At 38.2% G+C, this 19,371-nt stretch overlaps 1 protein-coding gene and 1 long non-coding RNA gene across 2 annotated transcripts; both read left to right on the top strand.

The window, feature by feature from the left end:
* Positions 1–6,104: 6,104 nt before the first annotated feature.
* On the top strand, positions 6,105–10,539 carry LOC150012242 (elongation factor 1-alpha 1-like). Its single transcript, XM_090275155.1, has 4 exons — positions 6,105–6,188; positions 7,421–7,590; positions 7,868–7,933; positions 9,119–10,539. The coding sequence occupies exons 1-4, from the start codon at positions 6,105–6,107 to the stop codon at positions 10,518–10,520; spliced, it is 1,722 nt and encodes a 573-aa protein (XP_090131281.1). The 3' UTR covers positions 10,521–10,539.
* Positions 10,540–12,397: 1,858 nt separating this feature from the next.
* Positions 12,398–19,156, top strand: LOC150012243 (uncharacterized). Its single transcript, XR_016510732.1, has 3 exons — positions 12,398–12,458; positions 17,015–17,112; positions 18,969–19,156. It is a non-coding gene; the product is annotated as an uncharacterized LOC150012243 (long non-coding RNA).
* The last annotated feature ends 215 nt before the right edge of the window (positions 19,157–19,371 follow it).

Here is a 19,371-nt window from a genome sequence, read left to right on the forward strand (position 1 = left end):
AAGGCTGAAAGGTTAAGACAATGACAATTTTTATTTATATATTTTTGAAATTAACTTGCTTTTTAAATTACTGCTTCTGTGCATAAACATGGAATAGTTTTTTCTTAAGATATATCAAGTACAATTTGACAAAACATGTATTAAATCATGGGCAATAATAAATACTTTTTAGGAGTGTTTGGCAAACATAGTTGTGTTGAATGACTAATAAAAATAAATTTATTCAACAAATACTTATTGATCACCTACCACATGCGATACACTCATTATAAAATGATAAACAAAATAAACACAGTCTTTGTCTCCATCAATTTTTAGTCTCTAGGAGACCAAAACATAAACAATTGTCATGATCATTGGTGTAGGTGAATGTACAAACCCAAATAGTTACAAGTTCTAAAATAGACTAGAATAAGAGTCAAGGAACCCGCTAGAGGTGGCATTGTCAGGAAGGCCTTTCCAGGATAGCAACCCTTAAGGGGAGATCCAAGGAGTGAGAATTGAACCAAGTGATATTGTACAATAAATATTGAGAGGGTCTTGAGACAGAAAATAGATTAGCAACTTTGTGAAACTTACACGAGGAAGGTAATGAGCGGAGGTAAAATAAATAGAACCAGGTGGGAGAGATAAGTACTGACCAGATTAGATTACTGAGGGGGCACTTAAGGTATATTTAGGAGTTGAACTGGTTTTTGTTTCTATTAAAATGGAAATTTATTGAAAAGTCTTCAGCAAGAGAGGGATTATGAAGTTTTTCTTTTAAAAAGGTTTTCTAGCTACTGTTGGTAGAACGGTTTGAGGTGAGTATGTTGGACACCTCTCGTGGCTGTAGAGCAGGTGAGTGAGGGGGTAGTTTGAACTGGGACAGTGGTGGTACCAAGGATGGGAAATGGAAAATGAATTCAGGAATAAACTTACAACTGAAATATCCACTTACTCAGATTCTTGTCTTTGTTTGGTCAACCATCCTTTACCTGGCTCTGTGATGTTCCATGTACTGAATCAAATACTTAAAGCACAAGAAAGGAATGTTAGAGAAGAGTAAAATGCATTGCCTTCATTCTTGATATTGTTGAGATTATGCCTTTGCCAATCTTTATTGGAAACAGAGTCATAGTTGAACATAATACCTCCAAAGACTACTTTTGACCTACGATTACAAGATTTTACCTATTTTTTAAAAATTGGGGATTAATCCAATTCAGATACAATTTATTATCTGGATGCAATAAAAAAATCTGGACTACGTTAATGTTTAATACATCTGCTCTATTTGTGAAAGTCAGTTATTAGGGAAAAACTAGCAAAACTACATCTTGTTCAGAAAAGCTTATCACCAGCCATAGCATAAATTTACAACACAAATAAATACCTACACACATTTTTCTATTGATTATTAATATAACCTCCATATTAGTTGATTAAGAGATACTATGTTCATATTGTTGAATCAAAATAGCACACATATATACTTTGATTTAGCCTTTTGCATTGATAATATTTTTGCAATGTAACAACAATGAATGTTATCATTTTTTTCTTTTATTGATATTAGAGAGGGGGAAGGAAGGGAAAAAGAGAGGGAGAAAAACATTAATGTGAGAGAGAAACATTGATCAGTTGTCTTTTGCACATATTCCAACTGGATACCAAACCCTCAACACAGACATGTGCCCTGACCAGGAATCGAACAAGTGACCTTTCAGTTTGCACGATGATGCCCAGCCAACTGAGCCGCACTGGCCAGGGCTGTTATCACTATTTTTAATAATAGTTTTAAGAAACCAAACTCTTAAGGATTCCGAAAAATAGCTCTAGTTTTCCCCTCCTTTAAAATTTGTCAGCATGTTACTATCTTAATGGAAAAATTAAAATACTTATTGGTATATACATATATACCAACAATGGTAGTGTAATGATAGTGTAATGATAGAAAGATGTATACATACATTTTATACCTTCATGGAAACTCATTTATTATGCAGTAGTCCCTCTCTACATCGCGGTTCACTTATCGCGGTTTCACTGTATTGTGGGATATAAAAAAATATTATATTTAATTATTTATCGCAGATTTTTCGCTATATCGCAGGATTTTGCGGTACTGTATATGTATGTTGTTAACGTTATGTAGGTTTAAGAGTGTAGAATAGGTTTAGGAACATAAGTAGTGTTTATAAAAGTGTGGAAATGTTAATAAGGGAGTGAGAAAGGTTAATAAGGGACTGGGAATGGTTTATAAGTGTGTGGAAAGGGTTTATAAAGCCTCAAAATATATATAAATACTAAAATAAATGTAAGGTTCCTACTTCGCAGATTTTCACCTATCGCGGGGGTTCTAGAATGTAATACCTGTGATAAGTGAGGGAATACAGTATGTTTTAAAAATAACCAGTTAGAGTTCCTTGACATAGGTTATTTTACTGGTGAATAAATCAGTCAGCTGAAAAGCTTTGATTTTATCCCATTATTTCTATGGAGGCATTTTGAAAGCCATATATTAATTTTCAAGTTCCAATGTGATTTTTGCTTAACTAGTGTTCATTAATGCCAATTAAATATAGTAATAGAAATAGCCTAAAAGCAGATTTGACCTTAAAAATAATTTTGTAAACTCTTAGCGTCTCCACTAACACTTAATCAGTTCACTGTAATAAAATTTTAATTTCAGTTTTATTTTTAATAACTATAAATAAAATGTATAGGCTGATCATATGAGGTAAGTAAGTGTCTTCAAAAGGTGATTAAATATAAAATGCTCTCCTCTTCAAAATATGTAACTAGAGAAGCACCACATGCTTTTTAGAAACAGAGAGAGGTGTGTACATGGCTGTCAGCGTAGCGGACGTTGGAATCAGTCCAGTCCCTGGTTGGTGTCACTGGTTTTCAGCTAAGGGACTGTGGGAAAATCATATTTAGTGATTAAATTCATTTCAGCGGTTTACTTAAATATTAAAATGATATGTTCCAGGGTAGAGTAAGCATAGAGTAAAAATAGCTTTATTATTGCCTGTTGTTATTCTCACTGTTATTACTGTTTCAAGTCATCGACAGGAATTAGGGGTATGATGGACTGTTTTCTGTTTAATTCACAAACGCAGTCTTCCCATAGTCTCTCTCTCTTAAGGCTCTCCCCCTCTTGCTTCTTCGACCTTGATAAAGTTAGTTAACCTCTCTGCACTTCAGTTCCTCATCTGTGAGATGAAGTGCTTCTTTTGGCTCTAACGTCGTATGATTCTATGAAATGGAAAGTTAATATATTTGGCTTCAATAACTTTATTTAAATCAAAAATATTAAAAAGACAATTAATTCCCATGCTATTATGAATTTCCATTTCCTCCATGGAACTAATCATTTTTTAAATAAATCATTTTGGAAGTACAGTTTAATCCAGGCAGTCAGTAGAATTAGTAACATAGCATTTTATTTTTGGACAAAACTCAGAACTCATTAAATCACCAGTGCTGCAGTCTTATATGAGATTCCCATTGAATCTTTTTTTTTAAGTATATTTGATTGATTATGTTGTCACAGTAGTTCCATTTTTGCCCTTTGCTCCCCTCTGCCCAGTATCCCCCTTCCCTCCAGCAGTCTCACCCCCCCCCCTTAGTTCATGTCCATGGGTCATGCATACAAGTTCTTTGGCTTCACCCTTTCCTATACTATCCTTAACACACCCCTGTCTATTTGTACCAAGCGATTATGTTTCTTAGTCCCTGAACCATTTCCCCATTTCTTCCCCTCCTCCCTCCCAGCTGATAACCATCCAAGTGATCCCCATACCCAGGACTCTATTCCTATTCTGGTTTGCTTAGTTGGATTTAATTTTTGTTTTTTAGATTTAGTTGTTGATAGTTGTGAGTTTGTTGTCATTTTAGTGTTCATAGTTTTGATCTTTTTCTTAAGTAAGTCCCTTTGACATTTCATATAATAATGGCTTGGTGATGATGAACTCCTTTAGTTCACCTTGTCTGGGAAGCACTTCATCTGCTTTTCCATCCCAAATGATAGCGTTGCTGGATAGAGTAATCTTGGTTGTAGGTTGCTTTTCATCAGATTGAATACATCTTGCCAGTCCCTTCCTGCCTGCAAAGTGTCCTCTGAGAAATCAGCTGATAGTCCTATAGGCACCCCCCTGTAGGCAACTCTCTGCCTCTCTCTTGCTGCCCCCAGGACTCTGTCTTTATCTTTCACTTTTGGCATCTCAATCGTGGTGTGTCATTGTGTGGTCCCCCTCTGGGTCCAGCTCGCCTGGGACCCTCTGTGCTTCCTGGACCTGTATGTCCATCTCCTTCACAAAATTTGGGAAGTTTTCCTCATTTTTTTCAATTCCTGCTTCCTCGTTCTGCACTGGTTGACTGTTTTTTTCTTCCTTATGTTCCAAATCATTGATCTGAACCCCGGTTTTCTTCCCTTCACCATTGGTTTTGTGTAGATTTTCCATCGTTTCACTTAGCATCGCCTTCACTTCTTCTCTTATGTGTTTGCTGTACTCAAGCATATCTGTTGAGCCTGTGAGCATCTTTATCATCACTGTTTTGAATTCTGCATCTGTTAGGTTGTCTATCTCCTTATCTGTTAGGTTGGCTATCTCCTCATTGCTTAGTTTTCCCACTGAAACCTTGATCTGTTCCCCCTTTTGGGCCATACTTCTCTCTCTTCTCATTCTAACCGGCTCTTGGGTTTGTTTGCCTCTGTGTCTCAGGTAGAGCTGTAACACCTGTTACCTTGTAAGGGGCAGAGCCTTAGGGATTCGTCAGTACAGGGTGACCCGTTTCACCGCGTTGTGGCGCTATATATGGGAGAGGGGCCTGAGAGGGAACAATGCCCCCTGCCCAGCACTCTCCCCTTTTCCAGGCACCTCTCCCACTTCTGCACCAGACTGGCACCCCTCTAGCTGCTGCCCTGGCCGTGTTCCAAGAGTGGGTGGGTCTGCGAATATTCTAGGATCATGGGGGCCCTTTAAACAAGTGGACTTTTCTGAGAGACTGGCAGTTTCTGCCTCCACCCCATCCCCCACTGGTCTGCACACTCAGAAGCAATGAGGCTTGATTTTCCCTTTTGCTGGGACCGTGAGCTGTGAGGTCCGCTGAGGAGCTTGGAATGCTCCCCAGGTGTCCTTCCTGACTTTTTAAAATGTGTGACCTGCTGCCGCTGATGCCACCACCACACCTCATCTTCTCCTCCCCAGCTCCACCCCTTCTAGCTGTCTGGATGAGTATTTCTTCTTTATACCTTTGTTTGCTGGACTTCCATGCAGTCGATTTTCTGGAACTTGTGGTTGTTTCTAGTTTTGAGATAGTTGTTCTACTCCTTCTTAGTTGTGGAGGAAGACGCAACGTGTCTGTCTAAGCTTCCATCTTGGCCCGAAGTCCCCAGATGGTGTCCCCCATTGACTCTTAATGCAGATAACCCAGTTAAGTAACACTAATCTGGTTGTCCTCTATTAAAGTTACAAAACCAAACTACATTGAGATGATCTTAATTAAAAGTCATGTTGACTTTTATTAGGCTGCCTCTCAGAATAGCTATGTTTTTATTTGTTCAGAATTACAGCCTTTATGAGCAAATGTGATCCTCTCAATCTGTTGCTAGATCTCCTCATCAGAAGGCAGCATTCTTCAGAAAGCATTTCTAGTATCAACAGTGCCACCAGCCATTCCAGCATTGGCAGTGGTAATGATGCTGACTCCAAGTAAAGGAAAAGAAAAACTGGGTAAGCCATCCTCATTCATGTGCTTCCGGAGCTCATCACTGCACAGTGAGTCAGGCTTTTTCCTGCGGGGCTTCAGAGATGTGCAGCAGTTTGCAAAGAGTCTCAGTCAAGGGACTAAACCACAGATGCTGTGTTCCTCGCCCAGATCAGGGAGGCTTGGTGCTGAAGAGTATGCTTTAGCATTGGGGCTAAACTTGGGTTTGAATCCCTGATCTGCCACTTAGGACTTGGATTTGGGTTGATTACTTCAACTTTTGCAAAACCTAAATTTCTTCATCTGTGAAAAGAAGATAATCAATACTAACTTTATAGAGTTGTTGTAAAGGAAAATAACATCTGTTAAGTAGATGACTTAGAGTAGGGATTATATTTTGCTGATGAAAGATGATGACTGATCCTAATGATGATGATGGTGATGTTGATAATGCTGGTGAAGATGATGACATGTTGTTGATGATGGGTGAGGAGGTGATAGTGATGATTATGATGATGAAAGAGGAAAAAAAGAAATGGAGTTGGTAAAAGGGAAAAAAGAGACCTTGACTCTCCCCACCCCTGACATCAACAGGGCTTATTGTGTGAATAAAGCTTCACCTCAAAAGAAATCAACTACATTAATGTCTGCTTTATTTTTCTTTACTAAGAGAATATACCAAGACTATAGAAATACACTTTAACAGAACTATACTTTGTTTGCTAGAAATATTATTTATGATGATATGCAATTGCTAAAAAACTGAAGGGAAGATGCAAAAATGTTTAAAAACAATGAAGAATTTCCTTTAATACTGTGAAACAAAGGTAGATTTTAAGTAAATACAACTGCTAATAAAATCCAAAGCATAACTATCAGAAGATTTTACTGGAGTGCCTTCTCTAAAAAATGAAAGAAATATCTTTTTTATTTAAAAAAATGTTTATGCAGGTAATATTTTAAAATACTGACCAGCCTTCATTCCCTTGATTTGTAATTGCACTCTTTCATGTTTCTGCAAGGTGAACTCTAGAGGAAGTGAGGTGAATATAAACCGTGGACAATTTGGCATGCATCTATAGAAAACACCCTACCTTGGCATGAATGCTATTTATTTTGGAAGTAGGCTTTCATACGTTTTTAAAAGAAGATTACCTTGTATGTCTTTTCTTTGTGTCTTTTCATTTTAATCTCAAATTTTAAAAAGAAGTAAAACCGTTTTCTGAACAAAGCTGTAGGGGTTACTAAGTCTGCTTTTTGAATCATATGGGGATTGAAATTTTGAATAGAAAACCACAGTTAATGAAGTGTTAGGTGAATTTGATTTAATTTTGCTTTTTAAGTTGATACTGTCAGCAGGACATGACTTGATTGTAGTGCTAAAGTGGCCATTTAAAACAAATTACCTTGAAGATAGAAGCATTGGAAATAAAATCCCTTCAAGGTACTAAGTTTAAATGAGTGCACTGACAGCCATGCCCTTGACCCTGCACTATTTAAAAGCCTCCCTATTTGTATGTGTGCTGCACTGGATTAATACAAGAATAAAACAAAAACACAAAACACGGTATCATTTTTTTAGAGATACTGTGCTGCCACTGTTAATACTCTGCTGAAACATACTGACCCCAGGCAGTGGCTAGGATGGCACCTGCAAACTAATGCCCCAAAGCAAAATCCACCAAGTGCAAATAGATGGGACAGGTAATTTCTGTCCTTTTCTCAGCTGAGAAGCTCATTCAAACAAGCCTTTGGGAAGAAGTCCACCAAGCCTCCTTCATCGCATTCGGACATTGAAGAACTCATGGACTCATCCCTTCCAGCCTCCACCAAGTTGCCCCATAACGCTGGCGACTGTGGGTCAGCGTCCCTGAAGCCCTCACAGTCGGCCTCAGTGTAAGTCGCTCCCTCTGCAGAACGCTGATGCGTTTTTAAAAGACAGCCTCAGGCCAAGCCTGTCCTTGTGTTCTAAATGTCATCAGGTCGTACTGCCAAAGGGTCTCCACGCCAGTCATTGGCAGATCTTCTTAGAATGTCACCATTTGTGTTCCTTTTTTCATATATTAGAATTTGAGTGTTTCTTGATCTCATTCTCCACTTTTCTATGTTATTACCCTCACTTCTTTTCACTTGCACTTGTCTATGTATCCGTCTAACCGTACATTAAATGCAGGTCACCCCTTGTCTGGCCACCAAAGAAACGGCACAATGGCCCTGTGATCTACAAGCATAGATCCCGGTAAAATGGAGTGTGATGCATGAAAGCTGCAAAGATCCAGGTTCTAACCCAGGCAGTGTTCGCTTTTGCTTTTTCTAAAATCACTCTCATGCATTCCAGCCATAAACACCTCCTCTCTCCTTCTGTTTTTGAAGCAAAACTTAGTTTCCTAAAAGCCAAACCACAATCCATTTTCGTTAACTGTGTGAGATATTGCAGCATAGCATTTTTACCACCGCTCTCTCTTTGAGGTTACAAGAAAGAATACAACATTGAGAATGTAGAAACATGTGCTCTGCTGAGTCTCTTTGTGTTATATACTATTTAAATCAGATTTCCTTGTATGCCTATGACAGTGACAAGCCTAGAACTGTCATATTGAACAGGGCCACTAAAGACCATTTAAGATGCTTGGACATCCTGTGAAATTTCATAACTTACACAGGAAGGAAGAACATAGCTCTAACGTCTTGTGACCAGCAACCTAGTCCTCACATTTTAAATGGAAATGACATTAGTCATAAAACATATTCTTTTGACCTATTTCCTAACACAGCTGTCCACAGAACAACAACCACCACAAACAAAGCAGGAAGGCTGTAGTATATCTGACCTTCAAGCAGCCCTCACTTAGGCTGCTTTTATGGATTGAAATCTGTGATTTAGCTTCATTAACTGTGATCCCTTTAATCAGCTGATCCTAGCAGGAGGATTATATAACACTCATCCATTATTTAAATGTTCAAAACTAATCTCTGATTTATTTTCTACAATATTTTTGTTGAATTTTCATGGTAACTTGAAGCTGGTATCGTGGCAAATAAAGTTATTCTTTGCATAGTTTTATAAAACAGGAAATCAAAGTTTTAAGGAGATAATGAATTTGCTTTGAAAAAGAATATTTCAGATGCTGCAAATAGAAATTTAAGTCCCTTGGAAAATGGTAGCATTAAATGTAACATCACTATGACTCTTCAGCCCCATAAGTATCAGTGACAAGGGAATTTTGAGGATCACTATATAGAGTAATAACAGACTGTTTCATACTTCAGGAAATAGGAAGAAAAGATGAAAGGAAATGATAGTTACTATTTCCAGTTTTGAGCCTGTGAATGTATTACTGCTGGTAAAACTCTTTCTTGCTTTTTTTTTTTTCGCAGCGGGTTTGCCGCCAGAACACAGGTGTCGCGAAAACCACCAGTACTAAATCAAAGCCAAAACGGGAAAGGAAAAGACTCACATCAACATTGTGGTCATTGGACACGTAGATTCCGGCAAGTCTACCACTACTGGTCATCTGATCTACAAATGTGGTGGGATCGACAAAAGAACCATTGAAAAATTTGAGAAGGAGGCCGCTGAGATGGGCAAGGGCTCCTTCAAGTATGCCTGGGTCTTGGATAAACTTAAAGCTGAACGTGAGCGTGGTATCACCATTGATATCTCCCTGTGGAAATTTGAGACCAGCAAGTACTATGTGACCATCATCGATGCCCCAGGACACAGAGACTTTATCAAACACGTGACTATAGGCACATCCTGGGCTGACTGTGCTGTCCTGACTGTTGCTGCTGGTGTTGGTGAATTTGCAGCAGGCATCTCCAAGAATGGGCAGACCCGTGAGCATGCCCTTCTGGCTTACACACTGGGTGTGAAACAGCTATTTGTCGGTGTTAACAAAATGCATTCCACTGAGCCACCCTACAGCCAGAAGAGATATGAGGAAATTATTAAAGAAGTCAGCACCTACATTAAGAAAATTGGCTACAACCCTGACACAGTAGCATTCGTGCCAATTTCTGGTTGGAATGGCGACAACATGCTGGAGCCAAGTGCTAACATGCCTTGGTTCAAGGGATGGAAAGTCACCCGTAAAGATGGCAACGCCAGTGGAACCACACTGCTTGAAGCTCTGGATTGCATTCTGCCACCAAGTCGTCCAACTGACAAGCGTCTGTGTCTGCCCCTCCAGGATGTGTATAAAATTGGTGGTATTGGTACTGTCCCTGTGGGTCGAGTGGAGAGTGGTGATCTCAAACCCGGCATGGTGGTCACCTTTGCTCCAGTCATTGTTACAACTGAAGTAAAGTCTGTTGAAATTCACCATGAAGCTTTGAGTGAAGCTCTTCCTGGGAACAATGTGGGCTTCAATGTCAAGAACGTGTCTGTCAAAGTTGTTTGTCGTGGCAGTGTGGCTGGTGAAAGCAAAAATGACCCACCAATGGAAGCAGCTGGCTTCACAGCTCAGGTGATTATCCTGAACCATCCAGGCCAAATCAGTGCTGGATATGCTCCTGCTCTGGATTGTCACACAGCCCATATTGCTTGCAAATTTGCTGAGCTGAAGGAGAAGATTGATCGTCGTTCTGGGAAAAAGCTGGAAGATGGCCCAAAGTTTTTGAAATCTGGTGATGCTGCCATCGTTGATATGGTTCCTGGCAAGGCCATGTGTGTTGAGAGCTTCTCTGACTATCCTCCTCTGGGCCGTTTTGCTGTTCGTGACATGAGACAGACAGTTGCTGTGGGTGTCATCAAAGCAGTGGACAAGAAGGCAGCTGGAGCTGGCAAAGTCACTAAGTCTGCCCAGAAAGCTCAGAAGGCTAAATGAATATTATCCCCAACACCTGCCACCCCAGTCTTAATCAGTGGTGGAAGAACGGTCTCAGAACTGTTTGTCTCAATTGGCCATTTAAGTTTAATAGTCAAGGACTGGTTAATGATTATAATGCATCATAAAACCTTCAGAAGGAAAGGAGAATTTTGTGGACCATTTGGTTTTTTTTTGTGTGTGTGGCAGTTAAGTTATTAGTTTTTAAAATCAGTACTTTTTAATGGAAACAACTTGACCAAAATCTGTCACAGAATTTTTGAGACCCATTAAAACAAAGTTTAATGAGAAAAAAAACAAAACAAAAAACTTTCTTCTTTTCTCTGGATTTTGCCAGCAGCGAACAATTTCTGTACCTGCTAGGTAATATTACTGTTCAGCCTTTAAAAGAAGCATTACTTTTCCTAAAGCTCTGGCTTCCCCCAACCACTGAAGTTGTGCTTGTTCCCATTTTTTAGGATCTGCGAATGCACGGAGGCTGAGGCAGAGATAATTCTGCAGCCGAAGGGTGAGCTCAGAGAAAAGGAATGAAAATTAACGGATATCCGGCTGGAGGCCCTCAGCTCAGCTCATCACCTGGATCAGACCAGGGGAGCCATGAACCGCATGCAGGTCAGGGCTCACGCACCCTCTAGGAGCACCTGGAGAGATTAAAACACTGCTCATTTTATTCATTTAGTTATTACAAAAAATAAATCTCACTGTCAGCCTTTTTTGGAAATGTACTCTCTTTATTCTGTCTTTGCAACTTGTTTCTTAACACCAGACAGAGAAATCTCAGGTGTTGGAAGTCGGAGTGCAAGCTGGCCAATTGCACACAGACCGTTCAAGACACTTGTACTTGCAGTTGGATTCCTCTGACAGCTGTTCTTAGCGAGGCCACTACGATCCTTGCTTCTTCACTTTTCCATGATTTACCTTTATGTTGGTTTGTTGTTGTTGTTGTTGTTTTGAAATCTGACTTTCAAATACCTTTACCTATTTTCTACTGAAAAACCAAAGTAATGAGAAAGCTATGGAAATATAACTCAAGCCTTCCCAAATGAAAGTAAAAGTAATATAGAATGCCATATGTAAAAGTAAAGCTTTTTTTTCTTTTTTGAAGCATCTGAAGGCTAAATTCAGAACCAGTCTGTTCTCAGGCTAAGTTTTCATTTTATTATTGTAAACCAGTAATCACTTGGTGCTGCAGATGACTGAAGTAAGAAAAAGCTCCTTGCTGAGCAGATTCATCTGCCATTGTTTATATTCATCAAAAGGCTTTTGTTGTATTAAAGAGCCTAGTGCCCCATTTTGAAGGAACAAAAACTTTTTGAGATGTTAGCTAGGATTCTGAAGCAATTTGAAATTGCTTTATTTGCATTGTTCTGCCCTGAGTTTCAACTCTCCTTATATTTAGAGTATTAAAAATGTCATTATTTGCTGTGAGATTTTAACAATACTTTTAAAATGAGAAATGTTCTGAAGCCTTCAATTATAGTATTCTTAATTCGAATGAAACCATATCCTGGAAGACTCCTCAAATATATGATATATTCAAGAAATAATATTAAAATCCTCATGCTCAGTGTGTCTGTATTTGTGAATACATGAATATATGTATGGGAGAGATAGAAAAAATATTACTTTTCCTTCTTTGGGAGGAAATCTGTATAATTTATATTTATTTATTTAACATATCACCATATGCTTTACTTAGTAAACAAACTAACTCTGATAAAAGAAGTGACGCCATTTTCTCAATCAAACCTGTTCAATTTTTTTCATGTTTCCCATCTTCACGAAAGAATGAAATTGAAATACTGAAGGCTGAAAATGCCTTCAGCTAAGCCCGCTCAGCCACCCTCACAGTCCTCAAGTAGCACTTCCTCCTCGTCCTCATGGCAATCACTAGGACTTTCCTGAACAATCTGAACATCACAGAGTCTGTTACCTCAGGTAACACAGCTGCCTGAATGAAAGCATGCCTATGACTTAACGGGGTGTGGGAAGGGTGTGGGTGCAGATACTGGAATTTGGAGAACGTTACCCACAACTCTTCTCACTCATACCCTCTTAAAATGTAAACGCTCTAATTCTCAGAAATAGTCCTGTTTCTATTTTGTAAATTTATTCTACATCATTGTAATTTTTAAAGCACATTCCTGGGGAAGAGTGAAAGACTTAGAGGTATGGTTTTTATATCACTTTTTGAGAAATATTTTCTCCATGATTACAATAGGATAAAGAAACTTGATGATCATTGGTACTCATGAATACAATACTAATAAGCCCATGCAGTTTGGTGGTGTTTTAAGTGTACAGAGCCCAGTGGCAAGTGTATGAGGACTAATTCAGAAATTTGATTAGATGAACCTGCATAATGTTGCTGAGAGAGAACATAATGATGCTAATCACTTAGTCTGAAGATTTATTAACTTTTCAACAAACAAACAAAAAGAACACACTGGATTCTGCTATTGTATCCAGTGGTACTGATGATGGAACAAGGGTTCAGGCTGATTCAATTGCAGACTGAATCATATGACATGATGTTGTCGATATCTGATGAACAAGTCAATTAAAAGTATAACTGCTCCTATGACTTTGAGCCATTTTATGCACATAAGATTTAGTGTAGGAGAGTTACATGTGTATCTGTGGTAATTACAAAGCACAGCCACCAGATGACGCTTGACAATCAGTAATCTGCATGTTCCTGGGTAACTTAGGATTCCATTATAGAACTGAGACACGACTGGTTGCCTTAAATTACACTAAAATATAGAAGATGGTGATGAAAATAAAGAAGAGAACCAGAGACACAGCATGCTAATAATATAGGTGACATTTTTAATCAATCACATCTCTTGCTTTTTAAAACTTCTACTATTAGATCTGCCCTTCATAATGTAAAATGAATGGTCTAAATGTGTACTTGCTCTCTTCTTATAAAAGGCAATTAGAAACTCCCTGAAAAATCAGGAAAACATTTATAGAATTTGGTGGGGACAGGGGAGAGAAACTAATCCTGAGACTAAGCACCCTGTAAAACAAATACTAGCAGCCAAGACAAACACAGAGAGAAGCCTTAGTAAATGAACTCACAAATCAGTAGGAAAATAAAACTATGGAAATATGGTAAGAAGTTGAATGTATGAATTATCTCTAAGGTCCATCCACACTCTTTGAAAGGTGCTTAAAAAGAAAGAACAAAAGCTTCCAATACATAGAATAAGAGGTTCCTGAGAAATGGCCTGTATGTTGACTTGGTGAGGAACCTGACAGGCAAGTGCAGTAGGATCCACACCACAGGCAGCAAGTGCCTGTCTGCGGCCTGGGCTTCCCTCCTGAGGAGTGACGACGGCTGGTGCCTTACGGGTGGTGTAATGGCAGGACTCCACTGCCCGCTTCGTGATTTTGTTTTCTCCTAGGGAAATCCAGTGAGGTTGAACAAGGCAAGGTTAGTATTGAAGGTAATTGAGAAAGAACAGCCATGTAAAAATGAAACTAAAATGCATGTCTAGGAAAGACTAGAACCCATAAAGATTAAATATAAAATTAATCAAATTCATAGTTTTTGCGTACTTTGGTATTGCCTTCGTTCTTGCTTAGTGAGTTCAAAATTGAAAATCAGAGAGGCATCCATACTAGGGAATTTTAATAGAAACACTTTCTTAGGTTCATGATTACTTTTTTTTTTTTTTTTTTAAAGAAAGAGGTAGGTTGGAGAGAGGATAATTTACAAATGTCCAGTTGCTGAAACATAACTGCAGGCTCCATACATCCAGTAAAGGTATAAGTTTGAAAAGTCGGGTTTATTTTTGTCAAAATTATATTGTAACCAAAATGAGAGGTCTCTTTGTTCTTCCCTTGAAAGTGGTAACTAATTTTTCATAACAAACCTCAGAGGACCCTTAACTCAAAATTGCTGTTTCTATTTTCCCTTGAGTTATTTCTTGGGGTGATCAGCCTGTCATATACTGGGAACAGGGGAAGACCCAGGGCAAGTCACGATGTGCTCCTCCCACTGTGAATGGAAATAGAAGAAACAAGTGGAGAAAAGGAATAATAGTTAGAACAGCTCTATTTCTTAAACACCAAACACCGGAAGAAAGTGCTTTCAAAGCGTTATCTCTTCCAGTGGACCCCAACATTTTAGGCACCAAGGACCGGTGTCTTGGAAGACAGTTTTTCCACCCACAGAGTAGGGTTTTGTGGGGAGGAGAGGAGGCAGAGCTCAGGCAGGAGGTAATGCCAGGGAAGGTCTGCTGCCACTCACCTCCTGTTGTGCAGCCCAGTTCCTAACAGGCCACAGACTGGATAGTTACTTGTCTGCAAGGGGCGGGGGCAGGGGAGACCCCTGTCAGAACGCTATTTATGCTCTCAGTAACCCTATGGAGCAGATACTACTTGAGCCCTATTGTACAGATGAGGAAATCAAGACTTAGGAAAGTGATTACAATAATTTGTTGAAGACCATGCAATTAGTAAGTGGCAGAGCTAATATCTGAACCCACGTCTGGATGGATCAAGCGCCTGAACTTTTAACTCCTATATTCATCTTGCTTTAAGTAGTCACATACATGAGAGCCAAAGACAGTCAGTCTTTGTTGGTAAATATTTATCATATTGCTGTCAAGATGCATGTCATATTTTAAGCATAGTTTTTAAGCATAAAATGAATAACATCTTCTAAGGCAAACTTGAGCAGACAAGTGGATCGGAAATGAAGTTAAATTCCTTATTATGGACTACTAGGTCATGTATGATCTGGACCTTACTTCAACATCATTTCATAGTCCCCATTCTCCCCTTAATCTCCATGCTACTGCCGTTGTAAACATCTGTCTGTTCCATGAACACACCCAGCTCTTTCCTCATGACTTTTGTACTTGTTTGTGTTGACTGGACATCTTTTTGTAGGTCTTCATTTGCATAGCACTTCTCAACCTCCTTGTCTTTCAAACACCACGTCCTCCAGGCAGCCCTCCAAGATAACCTACCTGTCGAGAGCAGGCTTTCTTCACTTATTCTATTTCACTGACCCATGCCCTTTATTTCTTGCACTTAACACATTATGAAATTATCTTGTTGAGAATGTATATTACAAAAGAGTAGAAAACTCGCTTTCCTTTTCACCTTAGTATTTATTTCCAATCCCCAGAATAGTTTCAAATATGTTTTGTGTGTAATAAATACTTTTGAGTACTTATCAACATTTATGAATAATTTAGCAAAGTAGTAAAAAGTTAATTTGGTCATGAACTGTTAGAAATTTGGGTGTGAACTGCTACCAGTAATCCACTATAAACTTTTGAGAAAAGGAGAAAGAGAATTAAGATGGCACTGAAGGAAGTACTTTATTTTTTAGTTGCATAGGCTAAAAGGTGAGAGACTGTGAGGATGTTAATGTGGTAAAATAAATTCCAGTAAGGGAGATTGTCTTTGATGATTAAAAAATTTCCAGCAAAAATCTTCATATTCCTCAAATTCTAAATGTTGTTTTACTCCTTCCTTTGTGACAGTGCATATTCCTACTTATTAAGATAACAGCACAATTTCATTTTTAGAAGCCATTTGATTAAATTGTTGTTTCTTTGATGTTACAATCACAGCCCTTGTTTCTATAAAATTACAGGTAGAGCAGCTCTGTCTTCCTGTCACCAGGCACACGTGCTCTTCAGCACATAGCCCAGTTTCCTTTGTCCACAAAACTATCTTCATATTAAATATGGCTCAATAAAAGTATCATTGTCAAAGGAAAACATATATTTGGGATAGTTTGCCTTAATAATTCTCCAATTTGGACAGTAGTCTCATATAATACATTTTGAAATTTATCGTTTATCACATTTAAAGACTGGTACTTTCAAGGTTAGCTAGCTTTATCATGCTTCTGTAACTCTTAGCTGATTACTAGTAATACTATTCCAGTTTTGAAACTATAAGCATAAAGAAAGAGTACAGGAGAGTGATGTCAATATACTTCTGGAAAAAAGTATTTCTATGCTACGGCTGAAATTCAATAACACTATAGTACTTATAAATATAAGGTAAGCAGTGATATACCTGGATGGATGCCAAATGCTTGAAAATAATTTCAGTTGACAGTCAATTTCGGCACCTGAGAGTTGAACGTGGATATTTTAGATAGGACTGAAAAATCAGATTGCTTTTCAGCTTGTAGCCGAATATTACTCAGGTATTGCTCAGACCAGTGTGTAATAGAAAAGGGCACCCCTTACTTCTTCATCTGAAGACAGTGGCCTGGAACTTGGGGAAAGATCTTTGGAAGCGGAAATAAAATCTTGGACTGAAAACTTTAACCCAACCACAGTAATTCATCTTGAAGGCTAAGGATTTTTAACCCAATTAGGCTGGAATGGGAAGCAGAAAGGCTGAATATTTCTATTGACAGTTATAAAACTAACTCTGAGGGAGAAATCCATGACAGTGAACAAACCTGAGCTCCCATGACTCTGCTATGTGTGTTTTTCTTTTTAAATTGGTAGATATTTTGCTAGATGATGCTGGTGTTGCAGATGGACACAAAGATGGACGCAGTGTGAAGATTATAGTCTCCATATGCAAGGGCTACGGTCGAGCGAAGGTACTTCTTTAGCCTTAAGTTCTTTATTACTAAAGGCTGAGTATGACCATGAATCAAATGTATTTTATATTTGAATATTTGTCCTGATAAACATAGTATCAGAAGTGTGTGTCTTGGCTTTACCTTAATATATCATAGAGACACAAAAGGGGCCAGAAAGAAATGACATCGTCAAGTAGTTAGAACTGTGTCTCGGTACATTGTGTTCATTCACTGAATACGATGTTGATTGCCAGCCACCCTAATTTCTAGAACTTAAGGAAAACACAGTGCTGTCTTTGACATAAATATCTTTTCTAAAATATTCTTTGTGTTTCACTTGTAGAATACAGGTGGTATTTATGATGTGCAGTAACATGTTTCTACAGCTGTCAATTATGTCTTCGTACAAAGAAAACACTATAAGCTATATAAATAAATATTCTAGACACTGGAAAGACATTCTACTGAACTCATTATGATAAATTCCGTTGATGCTACTTGTGTGTATCATTTTTAAGCAAGGTATGAGCTGAATAGGCAAGGATTTTGTTTTTTCTGGAATCAAATATTGCCTTCAAATTGACAATGTCATTCTGATTCTAGCTCTTTCTTAAAACTAAAAATAACATTTCAAGCTGAATCTGTAATTTAGTGGCCAGGAATACAAATTCATAAGATTTTTTTTTTTTTAAACAAAAAAACAAAAAATGCTTCAGAATTTTAAAATAATTGAAGTATTTAAGTTTGAAAAAAAGTGAGATGGCACTTAGGAATTTTTACACTAGCAAATATTCCAAGAATCCCCATGCCATAAACTTTCTGCTTTAGCTTCAGATCTGTACTTGAATTCCTGAAGTGGGTCTTTATGTGAAAGACATGGTCTCAGTGAAGCTTAAAACTGTTCCTAATTTAAAAGTAGCTGCTTGTAAAGCATTGTGTGAGTGTTCATTTTGAATTTGTTACAATAACAGTGGAAAACAAGTTTTCTTTATTCTCAAAATAATTCTAAAAGAATTATTCTAAAAGGCAGTGTCTTTGAACATTGAAAGTAGTTGTCTTGGTCTTCTTGGGCTGCCATAACAAAATACCACAGACTAGGTGGCGTCAACAGCAGACATTTATGTCCTCACAGTACTGCAGTCCCAAACCAAGGTGCCAGCGATCTGATTGCTGATGTGGGTGGGCTCTCTCCTGGAGTTGCAGACCTCCACCTCCTCACCACGTCCTGGCAAGGCCTTTCCTCAATGCGTGTGTTAGAGGAGAGAGACCTTTCTCTGTCCCTATGTGTGAGGCCACTAATCCCATTATGAAAGGCCCACTTCAATGGCCTAGTCTAATTCTAATTAACTCCTACTGTTTCTGTTTCCAAATACCATCACATTGGGGGTTATGGCTTGAACATGATTTTTTTGTGTTGGGGAGGGGACACCCACATTTATTCTATAATAGTAGTAAAAAAATCACAATGGTTTTGCTATCAACTTCTCCACTTTTTATGTTAAATGTATTGGCTACTTAGCAGGCTATATCTAAGTAATGGTGATAATCCCACAAAAAAAGATAAATTTGGGACCGGTGTTTGTATTGTAAAGAGATTCTTTGCTTGCTAAAATGAGTCCCATACATTACCTAGCAAGTCCTTTTAAATTGTGCATTTTTTGGTAAACTCAAAATGGGACCTGTTTTATAAACATGAATGTCATACTCCCATGGATAACTTATTTTTAAAGCTGGATAAGATTTGAGAGAGATTCTAAGTTAATAAATGAAAAAAAGACTTAAAAAAGATAACATCACATAAATCGTAAGATGAAGATCTAGGACTCATATGATATAGTTCTATTCCATCTCTGTCACCATTTCCTTCCTACCAGGTGCTTGTCTTCAGGAATGGACCCACTGCATTGAAATGGAAGACTGGTCTCTCCCGGCCCTTACCCTTCTACTGAATAGGTCATGAATCAGTTTTCCTTGACCATACCATTTCATCCAATCTCCTTCTTTCTTGTTTTGTTGCCATTGCTCTATTTTTCTTTGGTTGGTTGGTTGGTTGGTTGGTTAGTTTGTTGGGGTGTATTTTATTTTATATAATCCACTGTGTGTATGTGTTACTATAAAACCTATAGGCTTAATAAATATTTTAGTCTTACTCATCACTACATTAATACATTTTAGTAGAAAATGTAGTAATGAGACAAGGCACACAGTTGGGTTTTTACCTTGTTTTATTTTGTTCTTATTTAGGATCAGAAGCCTCAGGCATATTTGATAGGATCC

The sequence above is a fragment of the Furipterus horrens genome, unplaced genomic scaffold (assembly GCF_987537825.1).
Source record: "Furipterus horrens unplaced genomic scaffold, mFurHor1.1.pri manual_scaffold_4, whole genome shotgun sequence".
Classification (NCBI taxonomy): domain Eukaryota; kingdom Metazoa; phylum Chordata; class Mammalia; order Chiroptera; family Furipteridae; genus Furipterus; species Furipterus horrens.

What these genes read in the sequence shown, in the direction of transcription:
- LOC150012242 (XM_090275155.1), top strand. Translation starts at nt 6,105, where the DNA reads ATGATGACTGATCCTAATGATGATGATGGTGATGTTGATAATGCTGGT. An exon ending in CCCTCACAGTCGGCCTCAGT is followed by an intron (nt 7,591 to 7,867) that starts GTAAGTCGCTCC and finishes CATTAAATGCAG; the next exon opens with GTCACCCCTTGTCTGGCCAC. An exon ending in ATCTACAAGCATAGATCCCG is followed by an intron (nt 7,934 to 9,118) that starts GTAAAATGGAGT and finishes CCACCAGTACTA; the next exon opens with AATCAAAGCCAAAACGGGAA.